A 26,169-nucleotide genomic window follows, 5' to 3' on the forward strand; every position below is an offset into this window, starting at 1 on the left:
TAAATTGGGATGAGCACCAGATATATGACAATGGAATCTGAGTAGTAAGTAGCCCTTTGCAGAAGTGTGTACTTTGAGCTCTCTTGACATTAAAACTCCTATTAAGTCCAGAGGAGTCATTACCATTCTTTTAGATTTGACTTCTTCAACAAAGGCATTTCAGACCTCACTGGATACATTAACAAAGTGGATATGCAGATAATTACCCTCTAGCTCTTCAAGCCAATGATCTATACAGCAACTCAGACAATTCTGCCATAATCACCAGGCAAATGCATACCACATCCTGGGCTTTTGGCCAATACTGGCGCATTTGGAGTCAAGAAAAACCATCTGAATTTGGGGACCATTTTATGCAAATGAGAGAGCTGTCAATGATATTCATCCTTTATTATCCCTACTAATCTCCTCTAATGTGTCATTCATCAGGGACTGCTACTTCAAAGTTTTTACCATTAGTATTTGGTACCATTCGGCAAGGCTATTTTGCTTTCTATTTTTCCACAGTAGTGGCTCTCAAACCTTATTATGCATAAAATAACTTGGAGGATTTTGTTTAAAATGTATATTCTCTGGGTTCCACTCCCAAGGTATAGAACTAGTAGGTCTGGAGGGGGCCAGGAATCTGCATTTTAATAAATGTCCAGGGGAATCTGATATCGGTGGGTCCTCAGACCACAGAGACGAGGGGAGGTGGCTCTTTCCTCTAATTATCGGGTGACTGTAAGTCTGATGCAAATTATTTTTTTCTTTTTTCTTTTTTAATGTTTATTTATTTTTGAGAGACAGAGAGAGACAGAGCATGGGCAGGGCAGGGGCAGAGATAGAGGGAGACAGAATCTGAAGCAGGCTCCAGCTCTGATCTGTCAGCACAACACAGTGCTTGAATTCACAAACTGTGAGATCATGACCTGCGCCAAAGTCGTATACTCAACCAACTGAGCCACCCAGGCGCCCCCAAATTATTTTTTTCTTAATTTACTGACTTGCAGTGATAATTTTAACAAGGTAGGCATGAATAAATCCTGTATATAAAAGTGGTGTCTTCTACCCCAATCAATCCTGTCTTTCCTGCAAGCTACTCACCATGTCATAAATGAAGTTTGTGGCCCAGTAGCAAGTCACACTGATGCCTGAAATGTGCTGCAGCTGCTTGGCTTTGGTCTGATGCTCCCTTACAACATAGGTGACAAAGCTGGCGGTGGTGACAGAATAGCCCATCAGGATGGAGAGTGCCACTAAAATATCGATTAAGCTGCTCATTCTGTAGTGAGCAATAGGGAGAGGAGAGCATACATAAGTTTTTAGAACTCTTTTCCTTTCAGAAAGATTCATGACTAAAACCATCAACAAAACAGTATACGACTTGGCTGTGACACAAATAAGTCTTCCTGCAAGGCAGCCAGATAATATCTTCTACATGACTTGGCTATGACCCTGGATAAATATAGCTCTAGTGCATCTGAATTGACTAGGGATATTTGATCAAAAAAAAAAAAAAGAAAAAAGCCCACCTCGGTCTCTAAGGGTTACTGGGTGTATGCAAGGAATATATAGTCCTTGAGCACAGAAATAGTACTTAAATGCTATGCAGGGAAATTGAAATGATGAAGCACTTACGTACTTGACTTATAAAAGCAGCAGATTCTGACTCTACAGCCAGCAAGCTCACTTGGCAACCCCACTGCACAGACTTTTCAGAAACTTCCTTTTATCCCAGTCAGTGACTTGTATTAACAGCTCTTCTAGATTGACATTCACTCAGATACAACTGTGATTTCCAATTACAGTACTTTATTCAGAGGCTTCACTATGCCAAGGAGTAATGTAGTCATACCAGATATTTCCACTTACGTGGCTTGTTCTTGGTCTTGCACTCCTGGATAAGGATGACTATACATGATGATGCCTTAAAGAAGAGACAGTTCTGTTCATTAGTAGATATTCAGTTATTCAGAAATACCAATTTTTGGATGAATAATGCATAACGCTTTCCTCCTTATGCTATAATTTTGCTTTGGGGATAGTATTTTAAAGGAAAATTATCCCCCCCCCCGCCAACTAATCTCATCAATGCCACACAATTGGTGGCATTCACATAAAAATTTAAAAAATGTTTTTTCCCATTGTGTATGGAATTTTGGGGGAAGGGACAAGAATTTCCATTTCTTATATGGCATTTCCCCTCTATTACATTTTCCATTTCTTCTCCCCATCTAATCATGCACATTTGTATTTCAGCGGCACTTACTACATTGGTGTTTTAGACCAATTATATGAGGATCTCCTAAAGAACACTGACCCCCCTCATCCCTCTTTATCATTCTGTCGGCCAGGTTGGGAAAATACTGTAACCTGAGAAGATCCTTCCTCTTTCACTACCTCCAAGACGTCTATTTTTCTAGAACTTTATCTACTAGGGTAAGGCTTGAGAGCTTCAGTCATCTCTGACGGGTTTTCATTGAGACATAAAGATCCAAGAGAATTCAGAGAAACTAGCTGGTGCCAGGAAAGTAGTCACTTAATTCCAATACAGTCCTAAATTATTGGGATCTCCCATAATCAGTTATAGTTTCTGAGTTAGAAACAAGATTCTTTTCTCTGCTTATCAGAGGATGATCATTAGTCATAGTCAAAAATGGGCTGGCAAAAGTTTCCCAAGGGACTACAGTGTGAAGACAAAGTCTATACTGTCTGAGTAACTTTGGAAAAGAACGGTAGGGGATGGCAGTGAGGCTGTCTCTTAAATATTTGTTTTATTAGAGTCATAAGCTGAGCAACAACTTTCTCACTTACTGCTCATGTAGTATATGTTTATTATATCAGGATATTAAGACCCTTTCACAGCAGCCAAATATAAATTATTCTAAAGTTATATTCCCTCCATTAACTTAAATTTATAATTTTTGTTGAGTAGAATGTAACATATTTTGAGGTTGAATTCTGCAATTGTTACATGTTAAAGAAAAAAATGTAATTAAAGCAAAACAAAGAAACTACCAATAATAATCAATTTGGCCTGTAACTTTAATCACATCATTGGGGGAATGCACTTTTCTTATCTTTTGTGTAAATTAACAGTCTCTCTTTTTACTGAGATTCAGTTTTCCTTGGTGCCCTACTTAAATATAGGCAGGGGAAAAACATTTCTTTTATTTCTTTCTTGTATTTCAGAATCAAGAACTACATTATTTCACTAGAGGAATCTTTGCAAATGCGTTTACTCCACTATGAAAAATGCTGCCAAACTAAGTGTTTCATAGATATTTTTAGCAGAAATATCAAGTAAATGCATTAGGGTTGAGGACGTATAAAAATATTCTCTGTGGGTTCTACCGCATCCAGCATAATATCCTGACTACAGTGATTAGTCAATGAATACTTATTACATCATATTGAACCTTAAAATTTCAATTATTTCCCCCATATATAATATACATTAAAAATAACATATTGTCTGTTTCTGTTGTCTCTATGGGCATACATCTAAAACCAGGTGCTTTCCATTGATCATTACTACGAATGCACTAAAGGGTCAGAACAAACAGGAGGGTAGAGGGAACAATATGTCCGTATGTTTGGAAAAGAGCCTCATTGTAGAACAATTGTTAGGGGAAACAAGCAAACCTTTACTGTTTGAGAAGAAAACAGAATTTTCATGTTAAATTAACCACTAGAGGGAACCACATGAAAATAATAGTTATTGACATAGCAAAGGAAAACTAATTAAAAGATTTTTACTAGCATGTTAGAATTCAAAGAAAATCAATTTTATAGCTAAAGCAAAATCCTAATTAATGCAGAATTCAACAAACATGCTTTAAAACAGCTAGTGTCATAGGGGGAGGGAGGTGGCCGGAGAGTAATTGAGTTGATTTTTAAAGACAATATTACCATGGCAGATCCCATATGTGCATTACAAGACAATGAAAGTATTTTAAGGTGACATGATTTCTTCTCTGAAGAAAATCAAACTCCTCCCACAGAGGGTGGAAAGCGACCACTTTCATGAGTCTATATAAGAGAAGTTAAGGGGGGCCTGGGTGGCTCAGTCAGTTGAGTATCTGACTTGTGGGTTTGAGCCCCACGATGGGCTCTTTGCTGAAAGCTCCGAGCCTGGACCTTGCTTCAGATCGTGTCTCCCTCTCTCTCTCTCAAAAATAAATATTAAAAAAAGAGAAAAGTTTTTTAAAAAAGGGCACACTACTACTAACTGCTACAGAACTCATAAGCCCTATTTTTAAACCTAAAAAATAAATTTCCTTTGAAGGTCAATAAAAAGTTTATGCTCCAGAATTCTAATTCTTTAAATTCTGTAACTTAAAAACATGTGGCAATGGTAGGAGCCACAACAAGCTGCTAGGATCCAGGGTGATTCAGATTACTTCAGTCTTGGTAAAGAATACTACTAATAAATGAAACGTGAATATAGGTTTCAAAAGCCGACTCTTCAAAAGTGGCATGTATGTTTTTCTCACCTACCTACCTACCTACGCTACATTTTCCCCTAGTCGTATCTACAGCTCTTCTGCTTTCATTATCCTCCATAGAAACAAATATCTTTTGTTCTGATGTAGACATCCTACCAAAAGTCAAGTACTCAGTAGTATTTCAAACCAGGTTACACAAAACCTATCTGGCTTTAGTCACCATTTAATTAATTGATTAATTAATTAATTAACTAATTTTCTTTCACATTTTTATTTAAATTCTAGTTAGTTAACATTAGTGCAATATTGGTTTCAGGAGTAGAATTCAGTGATTCATCACTTACATATAACACCAAGTGCTTATTACAAGTGCCCTCCTTAACACTCATCACCATTTAATTTAATTTGTCACTTTTGACTATGTCCTTTATTGGTGCTATAGATCTAAGGACTATCTTTCAGTCTTGTTACTTTCTTCATGGTTCCTCCTGCTAGGAAACTGCTATAGCAGGTGGGAAGGAATGCTGTTCTCTCTACAATGAAGACTGACAGACTCTCTTGCTAGAATGAGTGTTTGACTCTCATCACGAGAACATCCAACACACATTGTTATGCCCAACAGGAAGGAGATGAAAGAAAAACAGATGCTGGCATTTCTAAAAGACCGGTTGTGTCTTTTTTCCTGTTTAATAGGCTATTTGTTAGCCTACTTATTAGGCTATAGACTCAGTATTGGCTAATAAATATGTTACTCATTTGTTTCCATCATCCTTATTATTTTTTTTAGGATCAGTAAGGAAAAATAATTTGAGCAAGGCTTAAGATGATAAAATGATTTGATTGACAGTAATTGAATTAGAAAAAATAAATCAGTCTTTTTAAAATCCCAAATCCTGTTTTGAAAACCACGTGGATGCCTCTTGGGAAATCCAACTGCAACAGATCTGGCTGAGTACCGAAAAGTATTAGAAAACTGAAGGGGCAGGACTCAGACAGACTTGGGTTCAAATTCCATGTCTGGGCTCTAGAAAATAGTAACAGAGAACAAAAATATTCATTCTGAAAGGCTACTTGTAAGGATTAGCAATTTTTCATATAAAGCATATATTATAGGGTAAGTGCTCAATTAATGATCAGGTATAGAACTTCTTAGTTTAAAAGTTTTGGCTTTATCCTTAGATTTATCAACATTAATTATTTTTAATTCTTAGCCTATATACAAGTAAATAGTAATAAAATGTTTTCTTGTGAGTAATAGCTACTAGATGTGAGACCAGAAATAAGCATGAAGTAAGCTTTATTATCCTGATTTGATAAGTGAGGAAACTAAATTAGCCCAAAGTTAAGGAAATTATCTAGAATGTTCCATCTGGTGGTAGTTACTACTTTCAGACTCCTTTTAAAGATCTGTGATTTAGATACCATAAAATACCTGGAGGAAACAGAATCTTATATGCATTTTTATATGGAGAGAGGCAAAAGTTGCAATACAAGAAGCTTCTGTGTAAGTAACTTTACCGTGTCGGGCAGCATCATATTTTGACATGTTAACCCGCAGGAGGAAATTATTCAAGCTGTTGAGGTAAGCTGGAAGTGAGTGATAGCCTTCTGGATCATACCATACCTGTTAAATTCCAAAAAGGGAGGCAAGATCAGTATGGTGTTTAAATAGATTAGGCTGCCTTTACATCTGACAGCTCACAGAATTTATATTTAAAATAAGACCAACAATTTCCCAATGAGTTATTTTATCTTGGAAGATTAGAACCATTGCCCAGAGTGTTGACCACAGACCTCTACATTTCCAATTTAGAGATGGACAGAGATTGAGAAAACAGTTTTTTTTTTTCTGCATGATAGCACCACGTTATTAGTTATTCTGTATCTTCTGCATAGGCAAAGCTTGAAATAAACTGAAGAAATCGTTATTATCTCCATCTCTGTAGCTGGTCTGTAGTGACTCTGGGACTAGAGCTAAAGCATACTGAATAATAATAATAATAATATAAAATAATGTCTAGGCAAGGATGTAGGAAGAAATTAAATACAAAGACAAACATTGTGTCCTTAGCAACAAGAATGATAACCTTGAAATTCCCACACTAACTTTCTATTCTTAGTTGTAAGCCACAGGGAGGAGAGTTACTTTACCTTCTGTGTCAAAAACAGAGGGATTTAAAATACTGGTGTGCCTCAATTCAAGAGACCCAGTTGATAATTTAAAATTACAAATCTAACTTAGAGAGAAATTATTGGTTATTAGAACTCTTTGTTTATGCAAGAATGTTTACTTTGTGTGTGGAGAGAGGAAGAAAAGGAACAAATGGCAGAGAGAGGGCATTCAAATCTCCAACACTACTGTCTACTTTCTATATGACCTTATGAAAATCGGCTAAAACAGGCTCCATAATATCTCATAGAAATGTTGTGAGGATGTGATCAGGTAGTTTGTGCACCAGATGATACTAGTGTTGGGCTTACCACAGTTATTTATATATATATCATATATATATATATCAATCATATATATATATATCATATATATATATCACATACATATAACATATATATATATAACATATATATATACATATAACATAATAATATTAGTTTCTCCACCTTCCCCAAGTCTATATATGTCTCTTACTACCAAATGAGAAATATGTGAAGGACAATTTAAAACTCCTAAGACTACCGTAGATCTGTGTGTGATTCTGTGACCCTAGCTTGTTTGAAAGCATAGATATGATCTAGATGATAATAATAATAATAATAATAATAATAATAATAATAAAGCCTATAGGATTATTTGTCTTCATCAAATTCCATTAAGTTTCCATGCTCTTTAAGAAACAAGGATAGGGGTGTGTGGGTGGCTCAGTTGGTAAAGCATTCAACTTCAGCTCAGGTCATGATCTTGCAGTTCACCAGTTTGAGCCCCGCGTCTGTCTCTGTGTTGACAGCTCAGAGCCTCGGGCCTGCTTTGGATTCTGTGTCTCCCTCTCTCTCTGCCCCTCCCCTCCTCGTGCTCTGTCTCTTTTTCAATAAAAAATAACATTAAAAAAAAAAAGAAACAAGGATAAACACATATAATATATATGTAAAGAAAAACGCATAAAACATTAATGTTCAGTTTAGCAAAAAATGATGAAAGGAGTACATCCATTGAACAATCACTCAGGTTAAGAGAGAAAAACTGGAGATGCCTGGGTGGGGGTGGCTCAGTTGGTTAAGCTTCCAACTTTGGCTCAGGTCATGATCTCATGGTTTGTGAGTTTGAGCCCCACATTGGGCTCTGCACTGATGGTGTCGAGCATGCCTGGGATTCTCTCTCTCCCCCCCTCCCCCAGAATAAACTTTAAAGTAATTTTTAAAAAAGTAACAAAAATTGCCAGATAACAGAACATCTCCGAATTCTGTGTTCTTCAAAATCAAAATCACAATAGTCTCTCTAAACAATATGATTGAGTTTTGCCTTACTCTTTTTATTTTTTTTTAATGTTTATTTATTTTTGAGAGAGAGAGAAACAGAGGATGAGCAGGGGAGGGGCAGACAGAGAGGGAGACACTGAATCTGAAGCAGGCTCCAGGTTCTGAGGTGTCAGCACAGAGCCCAATGCAGGACTCGAACTTGTAAATCGTGAGATCATGACCTGAGCTGAAGTCGGACACTTAACTGACTGAGCCACCCAGGAGCCCCGAGTTTTGCCTACTCTTAAAGTTTATAGTAAATGCAATGATAGTTAAGTGTTCTTTTGCTTATTAATAATGTTTGGGATATTTACCTACTTATGGAACTAAGCTCATTTCACTGCTGAAAATTCTTGTTTTTTGTTTTTTTGTTTTGTTTTTTGAGAGAGAGAGAGAGAGAAAGAACAAACGGGGGAGGAGCAGAGAGAGAGAGGGAGAGAGAGAGTATCCCAAGAAGGTTCGAGCTGTCAGCATGGCGCCCGATGCAGGGCTCAAACTCAGAAACCATGAGACCATGACCTGAGCTGAAACCAAAAGTTGGATGCTTAACTGACTGAGCCACCCAGGCACCTCCTGAAAGTTCTACTGAATGATACAACAATTCATTTATTCTGCTGTATACGGACATTTGGGGTTCTGTTTTAGCTAATGTAAGAAACACTATTTTGTATGTGTATCCCGGTACTTGTGTATCCAAGTTTCCCTGGGGTAAATACACAGGACTGGAACCCCAGTGCTATGGGGAAAGCATTATGCCAAACGCTTCTCAAATTGATTGCACTCATGTTTTATTTTTACTTCCTCAAAATGCTTGAGCATTTCAAGTTCACATTCTCATTTGTATGACATCCCAGAGGGAAGGTCATAATTTACCTTAGCAAGTGTTCTATTGGCAGGAACTGCTGTTATATCAAAACGAAGGTCTTTAGTCAAAGGCAACCCAAAACTCCAACCTCCATACCTATATAAAAGAATAACAAAACTTATATTTGTTTTAATGGAGAAAACATTTATAAATAGATCTAAAATGTTTAACTAAAGGCTCAATGGTTTCTTTCCATTAGGAACACATTTATAGCATGAAATAAATACTGCCTGACAAATATTTTACTTTTTTATTGATCTTTTATTATATTTTAGTCTAAGGTATACACTGTAACTAGAAGTAAAAAGTAATTTTAAGCAATTGCAAATGTGGACTAATCATTCTGAAAATAAGTGATATATAATCTAACCAATTCTGCCAACTTACCTGGATCATGCACCATCTCAAAAATTATAGTATTTTTGCCCTTAAAATTCCTTTTTAAAGAAGTAATTTATCACTAAGGTGATATTAGATCAGTTCTCATCTTTTTTCAAATGGCTTCATTTCTTTTATTCTCCAAACTTTCCCCCCTGGTTTGTCCCCTGGTGATATACTTTTTCTCTTCCTGGGTATTTGAAGGTGAATTGTGCCTATATAATTGCTTGGTGCTTGTCAGTTCATAGTCTCTTGAAAATAAAAAGTGGACTTAAAAAACCAAGCAGTAATTTTAAGAACAGATTAGTTTAAATATCCCAAATTATGGTTGAGTTAAATATGGTTGAGTTAAATAAATTAATCACACTAGACTAATCTTGTGACTATCATCCTAAATGTGATCTACAGAGCTATACTTTTGACACACAAAGAACATGGCAGTATATTCCTTATTTTTTAAAAAGCAGATTTTAGAAATGTTTGTTTATAATAAAATGCCTGCTTATAATAATAATGTTTATAATTGAAAATATTTACAGGTATCTGTGTCTAGAAAATGTCTGGAGGATATACAATCAATAGTGGTTATATGTGGATATAGAGAGATTCCTTTTTCTTTCTGCGTATATGTAGTTTGTAATTATTTTACAGTGAACATCAGTCAGTTATGTACATTGAGAAATAAAAGAGGGAAGAGATGAAGGAAAGGAGAAAACTATATAGCTATTACAAGATGACCAACTCCCCATGCCCCAACTTTATCTGAGGTACAACTGACAAATAAAAATTGTATATATTCGGCTGTACAACTTGATGGTTTGATATGTGTATACACCGTGAAGTAATCACCACAATCAAGCTGATTAAAATATCCATCACCTCATATAGTTACCGTTTTCTTTTTGTATGAGCATGCATGCACGTGTGTGTGTGGGGGTGTGTGTGTAGTGACAACTCTGAAGACCTATCCTTTTATCACATTTCAAGTCTACAATACTGTATTGTTAATTACAGTCACATTGCTGTAGATTAGCTCTCCAGAATCTCTTGCATGACTGAAACTTTGTAGCCCTTGACCAACATTTCCCCATGTCCCCCCCGATCCCCAGACCCTGGCAACCACCATTCTACTCTCTGCTTCTGTGAGTTGACTATTTCAGATCCCACATACAGGCGGGATCGTGCACTATTTGCCTTTCTGTGTCTGGCTTATTTCACTTAGCATAGTGTCTTCCAGGTCCATCCACAGTACCCCAAATAGAAGTCTACCAACCTTACATCCATAGCAAATGTTTAGGTGGCTGAGGTACAAGGCCTGTGGCCTTGTCACATATGGACACATTTTATCCACACACAGATATCATAATCTAAATCTGAGATATTCATATTGTAAATAAGGCCAACTGTCACCTAAAACTATGCCTTAAAACTGTCCAAATTGGCATAATCTAGTCAATAACGTTATTGCTTCAAGGGAAAAAAAAATGTACAAGTTTAACAATACGCTTTTGTTAAAAAACAAAGCTTTTCAATTTCCTCAAATGAGCCTTAATTTGAGGGAACTGAAAAATTTTTTTAAAGGTTTAATACATACATAGAGACTTTAACAGGGTAAATAATCAATAGAAATTTTCATGTATTGTCTCAAGTTCAAGAAGCAGTTACCATTAAAATTTGAAAGCAAGATAGGCTAAATTAAATGTTATAAACAGAGTATTTTTACCTTTTTTGCATAAACTCATTAGCAGTTGATATTAGATAATTTTCCAAGCGGTGTCCAGTGAGGTTGTAAATTATTTGAGAAGAGTAAGTTCTTCTATGAGGTGGAGAATAATTAAATTTAGGACATTCCTGAAAAATAAAGTTAAAAATTAAGTTCTTTGCAAATCAAATAGACAATGTCAGGAAGGTTTGGTCTCATGATTTGTCTATTATTGCAATAGGTAGAGTCTGATAAGACCGTCTTCTGACTCTGAAGAGCTTTGAAGAGGAAGACATCTTCCCATGCCAAGAAATTAGACCAAACAGTGGAGCACATGCATAGGTTTACGACTCACTTGAAGCCAAAAAGAATACAAGTTAACCAACATGTGATTTTCTTTTCACTGTACTGACAAGTTTGATTAAACTCCAAGATGACTTAAAATTCACTCAATGATTTACAGGAAAGTAAAAAAACATTTGCTCTGAATTGAAAAGAAAACATTAACAGACAGACATAACTTCTCAGGTGACAGCAGTAGATGAAAGTGTGTGTTGTATTGTTTTTAAGGTACAAACCTTGGTATAGAAGTTCAAGTTTACATATATCTAAATCTACATAACTTAATTTTTAAAAAGAAAATTTTTTTAACGTTTATTTATTTTTGAGACAGAGAGAGACAGAGCATGAACGGGGGAGGGTCAGAGAGAGGGAGACACAGAATCTGAAACAGGCTCCAGGCTCCGAGCAGTCAGCACAGAGCCCGACGCGGGGCTCGAACTCACATACCGCGAGATCGTGACCTGAGCCGAAGTCGGACGCTTAACCGACTGAGCCACCCAGGCGCCCCTACATAACTTAATTTTAAATAAATCTAAATCTAATCTTTACATATGTAAATGTAAAATTATTCCAAAATAAAGTTTATATATATTGCAAATGTGCTTATATATGTCTATAGACACACATAGATATATTTAAAAATTAATACAGAGAGTCTCTGTATACCCTTCACCCAGTTTTCCCCATTGTTAGCATCTTAAATTACTATCATCATACATTTGTCAAAATTGAATGTATTGGTACATCACTATTAACTAACCTCAGAGCTTAGTTTTAACCACTTACTTGTATGTGTATTAGCTTTCTGCACTTCCTGACCAGTTACTTTCCATTGAAGCTTCCCATGCTTCTCTGACATAAAGCCAGAGAAGCCTAGCACTTTTCCAATTTTTCCTTCCATCCCTTCACACGATGTCCCAGAGCCTGAGGCTTGGACCACAAGTGTGCCCTGAGAACATCGAGGTGCAGATTGCTCTAAAAAATAAATGCTGACTTTCACCTTACATCAGGTCGGATCAACTTGAAGATCACATTTCTAGAACGCTACTTGTTCCGCAAATAATTAGAGACTCTTGTATTTGGCTTTTTCCACTCATCATTCATTTGTGAGAATCCTCCATTTGATGTGTGTAGTTGTAGATTAATCATTCTCATTTTGCTGTATACAGAATTCCAACGTGAAGACAGATTACATTTGATTTATCCACTCTACTGTTGGTGGGAATCTGAGTAGCTATTACAAATAGTATTGCTATGGATATTCTAGTATATGCCTCTTGGTGAACGTATTCACACTTCTGATGGGTATATAATAGAAATGGAATTGCTGATCCCATAGGATCATATATCTTCAGTATTTGTAGGTACTGTCACACATTTTATATATATATATATATATATACACTGTACATTTATATGTATAAAATATTTATATATAATACATATATGTATTTGGTGATTTATTTTTATTTTTTTAAGTTTCTATTTTAATTCCAGTTAGTTAAAATACAGTGTTATAATAGTTTCAGTGTACAATATAGTGATTCAACAGTTCCATACACCACCCTGTGCTCATCACAAGTGCACTCCTTAATTTCCAATCTATTTCACCCATCCCCCCACCCCACCCCCTCTGGTAACCATCAGATTGTTCTATAATTAAAAAGTCTCTTTCTTGCTTTGACTCTCTCTCTCTCTCTCTCTTTTCCTTTGATTAATGAAATTTATCCGTATTCCAATTTTAAATACTAAGTTAGTTGACTCTTACTGTGAACTAAAGAAAATACATGAGGAATTTTCAGAAATTAACTAGATTACATGAGGGATTAGGAAACTCTTTGAGTACTGGGTAAGACTGATATTGAAATATGCAAGGATTCCAAAAGATGCTTGTGGGATCCCAGCTCTTATTGTTAGTAACTCTCTTGCATGCAAACATAAAAATAGGTTGTGTTTACAGAAAACAGTTTCATTCTAAAATACTGTACAAACAATGTAGGGTTGAATCATGTGACACTATTAAAACATTGCTAGATTCCGTTCCTATGGGAAAGTAAGTTGACAACATAGTCACTCTCAGAAATGAACATTGACTTCTCTTCCACAATGTTTCAGTTCCCCAGTGAATTTGGTTTTCTTAAAAGTATGTTGAATTGACAGGCTTAGAAAAGGAAGGTGTGTATCTATAAAATACAGACGGGGTAAGGGATGGTTGGATAATCTTTTCTGTTTCTTTCAGGACATGGGTTTTTCTTGCAGGCTGGAGGTGCTCCTTAGAAATGGAGATCTGTTCTGGATTTACACATTACTGACTTGCCAGCTAACCACCAAACAGTCTCACTGTGTTTTTAGATATGGCAGTTATGGTTGGCTTTGTTGTCTGAAACATAGAGCTTTCCGGTTAGAACTGAACTGAGACCAAAATTTCATTTTTAGTTGGTTTCCACAAAGACTGTCATCGAATCACCTGCCTTTGGAATTTTGTTCTGAGATGGATTTAAAACAGTGACCTGAAGTTCAAAGGCAATATTTTTGAGCTGCCCCGCTCCACATCTCTGAGCTACTAGCTTCCATAAAATGAAATTATACTGACTCTTTGGCAACCTGGATAGATCTTTCAAGTTTCAATATTTATTCCTTTCTTTCTCCTGCTTCACTGAAATGAAATTCCATCTTACCTGGATATTTTCTGAACAGGAGCAAACACCAAAATTAGTGATCGGCTCCCCACTGGTGTTCCATTTTCCTAGACTGCCTCTCGTTAAGCACCTTCTGCAAGTAAAAATGATATTAAAGCGAGGTATGTGTGTGTTCTCATATTTATGTATGAGTATATAAGCGAGTATTGGGTATTAAATTCAGATGTATAGTCTTAGGTACAGTTTACTGGTTTTTCATAACTCAAATATACATTACACTACCATTTTCAAGTGATTTGACATTTTGTGAGGGATTAGAGACAGCACTTATTGATTGAACAGTGTTGAAACCAAAGCTCATTGAATTGTCTTAATGAGGCAGGATGGGGCTTTTTGACCCCTTTCTTCTCTGCTCCTTCATCCTGTTCTCCAACCTTAGCAAAAGAATATACCAATGTCAGGTTTACATGCGTTGTGTATTATCTTGGAATTTTGAATAAGCAATACTACCTAGTGCAAAAACAGAGTCAGAAGACTTGCATCCCAGCTTTAGCTGCACAACTTACTGTCTAGATATTTTTAGACAAGTATCTCAGTCCATATGAGTCTCAGTTTCTTCATCTTAAAAATGGATTAATAATTCAGAGTTGTTTGTTAAACAAAAATATGCACAGGAAGAAACTTTTTAGGTTAGAAAGCACCTACTGTTCACTGTTACAGCATAGCATAGCTACGGAATGAACTAAAATCTGTTAAATACAGATTTCTCTCAGGCTGCTGCCCTTCTCTAGCATACAACACACACCCACTTGTATACACACACACACACGCGCGTGTGTGTGCATACACATGCATGCATGCACATGTACGCACACAACTTGAGTGTCAAAAACAAAAAAGCAAAAAAAAAAAAACAAGAACCACTTACGGATCACTGATGTTCAAACACATATTGTCGATGCCAGGGAAACTCCACATTGCTGAGACCAGTGCTTTTGTGCTTGGGTGAGAATTCCTATGATATAAAGGATAGAAACAAATCCTTGATACTCCACTAGTCTTCCATATTAAAGTCATGCTTATGAATAATTTGGAAAATAAAATATGCTGTCCAAAGGACAGTTTTCTTAAAAATCCAAGAAAGACTCAGTAGCAGGGGAAAAAAAAAAGTATCATGGGAAAAAAATAAGCACATGGCTCTATTTGGCTGCCTTGTTATTCTCCTAATCATCATATGCATTTAGTGATCACCTATTGTATATATGTAATATTATATTATACAGGGTTCTTACATTACTATCCAATATTTGTGAGGCTGAAAAAAATTACTATCCAATATTTGTGAGGCTGAAAAAAAAAAGTTATTTGCTCTATATAACAACAGATTGGGAAGCCACACCTAACCAGGCTTTCTTGATGAAAGTCTAGGCATTAAAAATAAGGACATACTATAACTTTATTTTTAGACAAACACAAAAGCTCTTAAAGTTATCTGTTGGCAATAGAAGTGTCATGTTGCTATAAATCAAGTTGTCCATTCCTTTAGCAGAATCAGGTACAGTGCCTCATAATTCTTTATTCTTCAGCATTTCATGCATTCACTGAGGTACACTGAGGCCTCCGCAGGCACTGGGGAAACATTTTGGAAGAAAGAAACTTACGCATAGAAGGCTGTCTGTTCAGAGGTACCGTAGAGAGATGGGGAGATCTGGATCTCTGGATAACTGTTGCTGGAATTTCTCAGTGTTCCAAGGCCCATGGCAGTGGTTACAAAGACGATGGGGAGAATAACCTGAGCAATGAGACCTTTCCAGTTTCTGCGGGTATGGTGGAACCTCTTAATGAGTATCGCCATGATCTTCTTCAGTAACAGATCAAAACCCTTCAACCTTTCACCTCTTGTCAGGATTTTGTCTGATTAGTGAGAGAGAGAGAGATTTGATATGGTTCTGGGTAATCCCAATAAATCAAGTAATAGAGTAACTTCAAAAATCATGGATGGATGGTATAATGTGATGTGATATTAAAAGCTTGTATTTCGAAGGTTCTGATTTGAGGTTCAGCTCTTTGTTTTTCAACCTTGGGCCTGAGCCTCTCCATGTCATAGAACCATACGTAAAAAAGCTTTGCGAATTACAAATCACTATACACTAAAAGATTAGTTACATCCATAGTAGTTTTACATGTCAAAGTGAGATATTTACAATTTTATAAATGAATAGTGTCCCTAATCTCCAAAGTCACAATGTTTTCTCGGTATGTACTGCTAATTATACTAAGACTCAAAAGGTAGCTTCTATCAAGAGACTGAATTCCAACAAGATAAACAGAAACCCAGAAACTGACACCTAAAACTCATATGACATAAACTAATACAATGTATAACTTCAGTTTTAAAAAAAGATAAGCAGAAGCCAAAACAGCTGCCTAGTCTAAAAACGCACTCCTACTGTGGGTAATTTAGTGATTGTAAGTTTATTGGCTTGCATTCCAATGTGAGGTCCAATGAATTCACCTTAAACTTGGGAAAAGGGAAACGTTCTCTTCAAAAGTATGATTCTAGTTCAAATATTCATTACCTTCTCTTTGGAAATCTGGACTGATTATATCTGCCATTTCAAAACTCCATTTTTACCTCTAGTGTCACAAAAAAGAACTCATTGGAAAAAGATGTTTACAAGCCCCACCTTCCACCCCTGAAATGTTCTTCAGGTGTGGAGAAAAATTCCATGGTTTCTGATAATGAATTAAGAGCAGCTGTAGAGGCCATAAACTGTTGTCCCCTCAATTGTGCTCTTACAACTGATAATTCCACAGCCCCCTCTAAAAATATAACATTCTCTCCAAGGGCCTGACGCCAAGCACTCCTCTACATGTGATAAGATGACCGTCAACTCTGTGGATATTTTTAATTCTCCATCACAAATTATGCAGCACAAAAAATCATGATCTTCATTTAGTTGATAAGGAAAAATACAAAGCTGCTTAATTTAAAATGAATTCCAATTAAACACAGTGAACAAGTTTAAATGCAAACTCATATCTCTGCAAAGGGGAATTGTAGAAGGAGCTGAATATTTTAAGTTAATTAGTATGCTTTTCTGTTTCTTGAGAAATTACATGTGGATGAGTTACAGGTGTATCAAATGGAGCAAATGTGCTTTTTAAAAGATAATGTCAATGAGGGAAACATTTTGACTGAAGAGTAGTTTCAAATTATGAGACAAATGCAGAGGCAAATACGTAACATTTACTTCCTGAAGCAGATGACCACTTTCTAATCAAAGTCCTCAATGCCATGGGCTTGACAATTATATTCCCCAAAAGATGATAAATGAGGAATATGGCAGAGGACAAATGAGACTCCCAAGTTCCAGAACTATGCAAACATCAGAGAAGATCTTCTCTAAATTTTAGAGTCAGGCAAATGTTTAATTAAAAGTTCTGTTCCTAGAGATTTTTTCCAAGTTAAGCAAACTGTTGAAATGACTATTCCATAATTTATATATCATTTTACTATCTGCTTCCTTAAGTAAATAGTGTTTCCAAAGGCATAAATTAACTGTCAGAAAAAGAATAAGAGAGGAGAAAAGTTATTTTCAAAGGAGCCCAATTCCTCAAAGTCCTATCAAGAAACACGATTTCTGAAATGTATCTTGTGTGAAGAATTGAGGGGGACAACCTATCACTATAGGTTCTTAGGTACTGAGTCCAACTTCATCAAATCTGAAACCCTCCCCCCAAAAGCATTTTCTCAGAGCCTGAATTGTTCACAGAAGGGGAAGATTAGACATATTTTCCAATAAGGTCCCATAAAGAATGATGCCTCTTTTTTTAGCATTTTTTTTTTTTTTTGATGACTCTTCTGCTGAATATGTCTGTTAGTGAGTCAGCTACCTTACAAGGTAACTTTGTCCATTGTTGGACAGCACCAATTACAGGAAGGATTTTAATTTGTTAAACACAAATCTGAAACTGTAGTAAATTACATGTTAAAAATGACTGCCAGGGAGGCGACTGGGTGGCCCCATCAGTATCCAACTTTTGATTTCAGCTCAGGTCGTGCTCTCACTGTTCGTGATACCGAGTCCCACATTGCGCTCTGCACTGACAATATGGAGCCTGCTTGGGATTCTCTCTCTTCCCCTTTCTCTGCCATCTCCTGCTCGCACTCTCTCTCTCAAAATAAATTAAAAAAAATACTCATTAAAAAAAATGACTTCTTGTGGGTGTAAGGAATACATACCACCACGCTAATGAGGAAGTTCTTTCACGTTCTTCAAAACATTTTTGAAATAGAGAACTTGATTTTGTTTAATAAATACTTGGGAGATTAAAAAAATAAAGCTTACTTTTTTATTCTGAATTTATTTTTTTAATGTTTATTTTATTTTTTTGAGAGAGAGAGAAAGAGAGACGTAAGCGCAAGCAGGGGAGGGGCAGAAAGAGAGGGACACACAGAATCTGAAGCACGCTTCAGGCTCTGAGCTGTCAGCACAGAGCCCGACACGGGGCTCAAACCCACAAGCCGTGAGATCATGACCTGAGCCGAAGTCGGATGCTTAACCGACTTAGCCACCCAGGTGTCCTTCTTTATTCTGAATTTAGAAAGAAAATCTGAAGCTGAATTTTGTCCTATGATTCTTCTCATTTATGTCATTTATTGGAATTAAGCAAAATATACACATTAGATTTATACCATCTCTGTCTGTGAAACTGCTGCTGCTCACAGATAAATCGTCAGGAGTTGAGATGCCGTTGGTACTGGAATTTCCAATTTTCTTTTGTGTTAAGTGCTCAAGACTCATATCTCTATCTTTTTGTGACTCTTTAGTCAAATTCAGAAAGACCTAGAAAGAGAAGCCAGAAAACTTCATTAACATAAAACATGCATGCCCTTTCTAGTCTCTAAGCTCAATTTTGATTTTAATTTTTATCACATTGAGACAAGTGTGATCGTAAGCAAATATTTTTATAGTGACTTTAAATGAACATTTTTTTTACCATATGTTATTATAATATTATTGACTATATTCCCTATGCTGTACTTTTCATCTCCCTGACTTATTTATTTTATATCTGGAAGTTTATATCTCTTAACCACCCCTTCCCTGATTTCACTCATCCCCTTCATTCCTCTAAGTAAACATTTCGGTATGTAAAAGATACATGTTCTCTAATTGGGTAGAAAACAGGTCTGTTTTCAAAAGTCAGTCTTACATAAAAATGGTATTGAGATAGTTTTAAGATTTTCTGATTTTGTAAAATGTTTATTTTAAAATATTTTCTCTTTTTAAAGAACTGTGTATATTTAAGGGAACAGCAAGTCATATCAGCCTTAAGAAAAAAAGAAATGTACCTCTTCCACGGTGGTGTCTGAAATGCCGTAGCACCCGATGTTGAGGTCACCCATGCCATTGTCCAGCGCCCTCAGGAGTGACAGATAGGCCCCTGAGACTTTGGTGCTAAATGGAGGAAGCACATACACAAGCTCTCCGCCGATGTCCTCCTTGAGGTAGGCTTCAGGGAGGTGTGATCGGATCATTGCTGTCACAGCCATTGTGTCGCATGTTGTATTTGCACTTAGATTTGGAGTCTAGATACAAAAACAGAAGTTGAACACTCCTTCGTCTTTACACTGTACTGATGCCCAAGGGCCCTAATCAGAGGGTGGTGAGATTCTTTCAAGACATTCAGACCTGAGTCAGATGACACATCCCTCCTCTGGTGTTTCCTGTCCCACAGGGGTCCCTAGCGTGGTCTTTAAGTCACTATTTTATTGGCTCCATTCTCCCGCCTCCCTCTGTCCCTTCTTTAGCCTTCCTGACCACTACCTCGCTCTTACCTGCTCTGCTCCACCCACAGAAGCCTCTCTGTGTTGTCAGAGTGTTTTGAATTCAGGCACACCCTCCTCAGGGCCTTCCCAATAGTTGCTCTTTTGCCCTGAGATAGTGACATGGCTCCTTCTCTCCCAAGTCCCAACTCTTGGCTCAACTGTCATCTTCTCAGAGCCCCTTCTCTTCCTACCCTACTTAAAATGGCACTGCTCAGCATTCCCATCCCCCCTCCTATGCTTTATTTCTACCCTAGCATTCGCCACCTGTTAAGAGACTTAATAACACACTTAACAACACTATCATCGAATCCCCCATACTTTATCAGAATATAAACTCCACGAGGGTAGAGATGTTAATATCATCAGTTCTGTAATCTCAGGTATTATATACCTAATATTACATACCTAATACATACATTTCTTAATGAATTAAGGAATATAACAATACATTGCTTTTCATTTGGAAGTCACATTAGGATGATCAGATGTAAAATAAATGGTGGTAGTCAAAGCCTACCTAACAGCATACACATCTTGCACAGAATTGGTAATCATATGATATTTTAGGTGGTCCAGGGATCCTTAGTCGCCACTGCTGTCCTTCAAAGATGTAAAAGCACCTTTGGCCTGAGTTAGTCTTTACACTGCCACTTGAGGGGTACTGATCAGAAAGTGAATACACAACTACATATTCTCTTTATTTGCTTTAATGCAAAAAATCTAATTTTTAGCCTTACAGGCTAAAATGCTAGGGAAACTAAAAGGCCGATCCTCCATATGAGCAAACTTAGGATGTAGATCCTTTTTGACCAAGTATCCCGGTTCTCTGTGTGATCCCGGACCAGTGGCATCCACATCATGTGGACCCTTGTTATAAAGGTAGTCAGTTCTAGAACCCCATCCTAGACCTACTGAATCAGAGACTCTTGGGGTGAGGCCAGAAATGTGGGTCTAATCAAGGTCTTCGGGTGTTCCGATGCTTCCATGGGTTTGACAAGTGTGAAACTAACATATTAATGATGAATTTTAGCAGTTAATAAAATTGGAGAGATTCTGCCTCCATTTCACAAAAAATAGTAATTCATGCCCCTGTCATGAGGTACACTTTCTCTCTTACAAACCTTTTTCTTAGTGAGTGTGAGGTGATACCCGTCCCCGAACGCTTCCTTGAGGTAAAATGGTGACCCACAGCAGCGCAGCCCGCCCTGCTCCAGGAAGGCTATGCGGTCACTCAGCACTTCAGCTTCGTCCAAGTGGTGCGTGGACAGAATGATTGTTCTGGCTTGAAAATACAGAGAAGAACAACCGAGAATGAAAAATGAAGACACAGCTCCTGAGATATACAGAGTTAGCACGAGTAAATCCTGTGATTTATGAGGAGATGAAGCACGTTTTATGAGCTAACTGAAAAACTGACCAGAAGGAGCTTTCAAAATAAACAAGGAGAAATTTGGAAGGGGTGTTGCTAAATATACAGGGCTCTTTTCTCATCAGTCAGCAGCGAAAAGGCATTGCCTTTGCTGTATGGCTGAATGTCCATCAGTCAGAGGCACACGTTAGCAACTCCTTCCTTAGTTTGCTCCTTTGTCTTCATTTCCATTCTTTCTCTCTTTGCCTGTCTCTCTCCCCCACTTTTTTCACTGTGAAGAAGCAATAATTTTCAAGACTTTTTGAATATTCCTCTCTGATTAATCCACTCCACTCTGATTGCTTCTTTGCTTCACATCCTGTTAGCACTTGTTTAGTCTGTTTTCAGTTTATTTTCGTTTGTGTATGTTTGATATCTCTAATTAGATTCTAAGCTCCTCTAGGCAGAATTTGGACTTCTATCTTTTTGCATGCTCTCAAAAAGGCCAGTGAACTCAACTCACAGGGGGCACTACAGGGATATTAAGTAATAAACCCAGAAATTTAATGGCGGGAAGAGAAGACTTTGGGAAGGGGAAGACTCCATCTGAGACCTTTAACAGGGCTTCTAAACAGAAAAGGTGTAGGCTTGGTTGCAAGCATCCCAGAGGACAAAGTTATGACCGCTGGGTGGACAAGTTATAAGAAGGTCCTCATACCAGTTTTGTTCTTGGATATAACATCCCATATACTTCGGCGAGAACATGGGTCAACTCCAGTGGATGGTTCATCCAAAATGACCACCCGTGATCCACCAATAAGAGCTATAGATATGGATAGCTTCCTCTTCATTCCTCCTGACAAAGTGCCAACTCTCTTATGACGATGGCTGTATAGTCCAGTATCTTTTAACGTCCTTCAAAAATAATGTATGGTGGTTATTTTTGACAGAGAAAATATTTGAATATTGAAAAATACAATAAGTACTTTAAGTAATAGGCGTTTACTAAGCAACTATTATGTGCTCAGCAAGGTACAATACACTATTAAGGATTCATGATATGGTTTTTTATTGTTTATCGTCTAGTTGGAGGTTCAAAATTGATACCCAGAAAACAACACAAGGGAATACATGGCTCATTTTTTTATTTGTTCATTGAAAAATACTTAGGGAAGGCCTGCCTGTTTTGTGCCAGACTGTTTAAGCTACTGGAGGAAAGTAGTGAGAAGACAATATTTCTACCCATAAGATTAGGTTCTATCTAGTATGTGTATGTATCGGGAAGGATGCAGATAAAATTCGGTCAATAAACATATTCCCAAGTATGTTTATAATTCACCAGGTGGTAACAAGTACAATAAAAAATACATAAAGCAGGGTACATGAGATAAGGAGTGCCTGGGGCATGCTATTTTAAGCATATATATATATACAGTCATCCCCTCAGAGAAGGTGATATTTGATCAGAGACTAGGAAAATGGAGGAGTGGGTCAAACAGCTGTCTGGGGAAGGCTGCTCTAAGTAGAGGAAACAATAAGTGAGAAGCCCTGTGGCGGGAGTATAAGCCAGTGTGTGACTTAGGCAGTGTCTAGAGTACAGTGAATGGAGGAAAACTAGAAGGAAATGACATCAGAAGTGAGATGGGGGCAAGTCTTGTAGGGTCTCTTGGCCTCTACTGAGTTCAACACTGAATGTGGTGGGATGCCATAAAGGGCTTTGAACCCTGGAGTTACATGGTCTGATTTGTCTTTTTTTTTTTTTTTTTTTTAGTTTATTTACTTATTTTGAGAGAGAGAGAGAGAGAGAGAGAGAGAGAAAAGCATGAGAAGCATGAGTGGGGAGGGGCAGAGAGAGAGAATAAAGAGAATCCCAAGCAGCCTCCACACTGTCAGTGCAGATCCCGATGCAGGGCTTGAACTCACAAACCACAATGTCATGATCTGAGCTGAAGTTGGTCACTCAACTGATTGAGCCACCCCAGAATCCCCTGATTTGTCTTTTAAAAAGGTCACCCAGGCTGCTCTTTGAAGGATAAACTGTATAAGGGAGAGGAGAAGGTAGGTGTCCAGTTAGTAGGCTTGGCCTGATGTTGTAGCCATTAGAAACAGAGGATTTGGGGCAATATGGTAGCCCGAGATGAAGAAAGTTAAACAGTTTCAGTACAATAATTGGCTCGTGATGATGACGACATAAAATATATACAATACCGGAAAAGTAGAAAAACTAAAACCAATTCTTTTGTGACCAAATGTTTCCTACAGGCATTATCATTACCATAGCTTGATGTCTTTTTGAGAGGCGTTACCAGTGCATGTCCTGATTGTCACTATACTGACCTTTTCACTTCCTCATGCAGCTGCTTTTTAGTCCAGTGAGGAACTTTGATGGAGCCATATAGGAGTAAGTGTTCCTTGGTAGTGAGGTAACTAAACAAGACGTCGTGCTGCATGCAGACCCCCATGCTCTTCCGTACCGTGTGTAGGTCTGTTTTGGTATCTTTTCCATAAACAAAGATGGTGCCTGCTGAAGCCCCAAAAAGCCCAGTCAACATGGAGCTGAAAATGAAGAAATGATAAATTAGGTATCAACCAAGCATTTAAGTTAGATTTTAGAACTAAATATATCTCATTCATTAGCAAACAGTATTACAGTGTATCTCCTCAGGTAAGACCAAGCTATAAAATAAAATGGTATTACATGGGAACAAACATTGAGTGACTTTTAAGCTTTTAATTATTTAGAGTGTTACATAAACACTACACAGTGACAATGATGGGGAGGGGTGGTGGCCGTAGTAATGACAGAAATGGTCACATACTTTAATTGCCAAGTATGCTCTCTCCTTGAGCAAACTCATGCACCTCCCTGGCATCAGATGGTATCTATGAGTCGTGGAGTCTCAAAGTTATATCTTTAGCCCAGACCTCACCACTCAGATCCAGATTTGCACTGTATTATCCAGAAGACAGTATCACTTCTCCATAAGACATCTTACAGGACCCTCAAACTCAACATGTTTAACATTTAACTCAGGATCTTTGCCCTCAACTCTGTGCCCCCACTGATGTTCCTCTTTCACCATACGATGAATCCAAATACTGGTTGCACAAGCCTAGAATCCAGAAGCTGTGTTTGCATCCTCCTCCTATCTCTGTTTTCAACCTCTGCCCATATGTCCCATTTTCCCAGCCACACCACAGTGCAAGCCACACCACCACTTGCTCCTGACTACACCACTCTCCTTCCCATGTGAACATTGGTCACTTTCAGTCCCTTTCTCTACACTGTGATTATTCTCTATCTTACTAGACAATTGCTTATCATTTTTCAGATGGTTAATAAACTGAGCAATTACTTAATATCCATCTTCTCCAGTAACATGTAAGCTCCATGAGGTCATGCAAAGGATCCATTTTTCCACCACTGTCTCTAGTACCTAACTAGTACCTTGTACCTTGTATATAATGAACCCTAAATGACTATTGTGGATTTAATAGGGAATCAATAATATATGCAATTCTTCCCATAAAAACACCTTGAAATATAAACAACTCATTCTTCATATTCAGAAGAATAAAATTAGGACTTTCTCAGCTAAAATTACAGCTTCTTCAGAAAACCTTCTTCTCTTTTCTTCGCTGGTCTCTCATTGCCTATTAGAAACCTGCTTTTAAGCACTAAATCACTATGTTTTCACTAGAAAGCCAACTTTGAATTTAAGCAGGCCATATAAATAAGAGTAGCTGCATGTTCCCTCATTTCATGACCTTACTTTGTCCCCTTTTATTTGTAAAAGAAAAATTAATTTGAATATATTTTGGCAGTCACTGAGCTTACTTATGATAATACTAAATAGGATATCCAGCAACTGACACTTTTTCTCAAATAAGAGCTAAAGAGAAACAGCAGCTTAGCGTTGACTTCCAGCCAAGAATGTGGAGCACTGGAGGTGAGTCACCAAAAAAAATTCAAAAGGATGTCACTTTAAAAACATTTGAGTCTCTTCTCCTTTTGGACACATCAGTTAAATCATGAGTGAGAAAGAACAGCTCATGTACCACTCCTGGCCCTTTTGATCTATATCTGATAGCTGGTGATTTCTTTCTTCATGAATCAAGGCAAGGAGCAGCTGGGGCTGAGTGTGTTTATAGCAAAGTGTGTAAACTCAAAATTATACATGGGCCAGAATAGAAATGCAAATAAATGAAGCAGACTGGGCATATGCGACAGTGCAGATTTGTGAGGAACAGGAATAAATCAGAAAGCAGATGTCCCCTTTAAGAGAACAGTCACCGGTAAGACCCAACCAATTGTCCCCACCTTAGACCGTGGACCCAGTATTGCTAGAACATCCTATTATCCAAGGAATGTGAAGAATATTTCTTTTTATTAGAAAACCTCTCCATTTGCAAATATTGGCACTGAATTATAACTTTTAAGAAGTACTGGTTCAGCCTGATCTGGCCTTTTGAGGTCTCAGATTGGGACCTCTGACTTAGACTCCATTTTATAGTAAACAAAATGAGCGACCTTAATCCATCTCGGAGATGTAGTAACTTTATTCTTTATGAAAGAAATGAGGAAATATTAAGTAATAGGCCTCCAGGACAATAAGTGTTAAAAAGTAACATACATCGTAGTAGTTTTCCCGGCTCCATTGGGCCCCAGCAATGAAGTAATATGTCCTTCATAGAAGTTCAGATTGAGGTTATCAACAGCAATTTTTGAGCCATAGATCTTTGTGACCCCATGAAGGGCAACCCCAACTGTGAGATCCTTAGGTTCAGGCTCAATGTTGGAGGGGAACATGTACTCAGGACCTGAAGGGAAATCAAGAGAAGAATTATAAAGCTCACAAAGAAAGAAAATGCAGCTACAGAGAGACTTTTCCTTAATTAAAAACTGAAGACTATAACAACACAGGCCTCTAAGTAAAAATAACTCTGGAAACAAAATATCTATTGTAGCCTTCAGCCTCCTTCTCATTTGGTTAAAGAATGAATGAGGTGGGGAACCACATTCTCCAAGGCTCATATCACACCTCTCTGTCAGAACAGGTAGTCTTAGACTACGCTATCATAATAATGAATTCTCCTTGATTCAACAGATCTCAAATATTTAAAAGGCAGTCTAAGTTCTCTGATCAGACAGGATGAT

General features: G+C 37.4%; 1 protein-coding gene across 1 annotated transcript in view; it reads right to left on the bottom strand.

Annotated features, from left to right (window-relative positions):
• ABCA12 (ATP binding cassette subfamily A member 12) overlaps positions 1-26,169 on the bottom strand; it is a 174,456-nt gene that overhangs the window by 19,970 nt on the left and 128,317 nt on the right. Inside the window, exons 28-41 of the mRNA XM_027051488.2 lie at positions 25,646-25,832; positions 23,349-23,567; positions 21,730-21,926; positions 20,785-20,945; positions 19,187-19,423; positions 18,527-18,677; positions 15,489-15,741; positions 14,756-14,842; positions 13,867-13,960; positions 10,868-10,995; positions 8,775-8,862; positions 5,949-6,054; positions 1,855-1,909; positions 1,087-1,264 (exon numbers count right to left, since the gene is read on the bottom strand). Of these exons, the coding sequence (XP_026907289.1) occupies positions 1,087-1,264; positions 1,855-1,909; positions 5,949-6,054; positions 8,775-8,862; positions 10,868-10,995; positions 13,867-13,960; positions 14,756-14,842; positions 15,489-15,741; positions 18,527-18,677; positions 19,187-19,423; positions 20,785-20,945; positions 21,730-21,926; positions 23,349-23,567; positions 25,646-25,832 (2,141 nt within the window). The remainder of the gene's footprint in view (positions 1-1,086; positions 1,265-1,854; positions 1,910-5,948; positions 6,055-8,774; positions 8,863-10,867; positions 10,996-13,866; positions 13,961-14,755; positions 14,843-15,488; positions 15,742-18,526; positions 18,678-19,186; positions 19,424-20,784; positions 20,946-21,729; positions 21,927-23,348; positions 23,568-25,645; positions 25,833-26,169) is intronic.

This window comes from Acinonyx jubatus, chromosome C1 (genome assembly GCF_027475565.1).
Source record: "Acinonyx jubatus isolate Ajub_Pintada_27869175 chromosome C1, VMU_Ajub_asm_v1.0, whole genome shotgun sequence".
NCBI lineage: Eukaryota > Metazoa > Chordata > Mammalia > Carnivora > Felidae > Acinonyx > Acinonyx jubatus.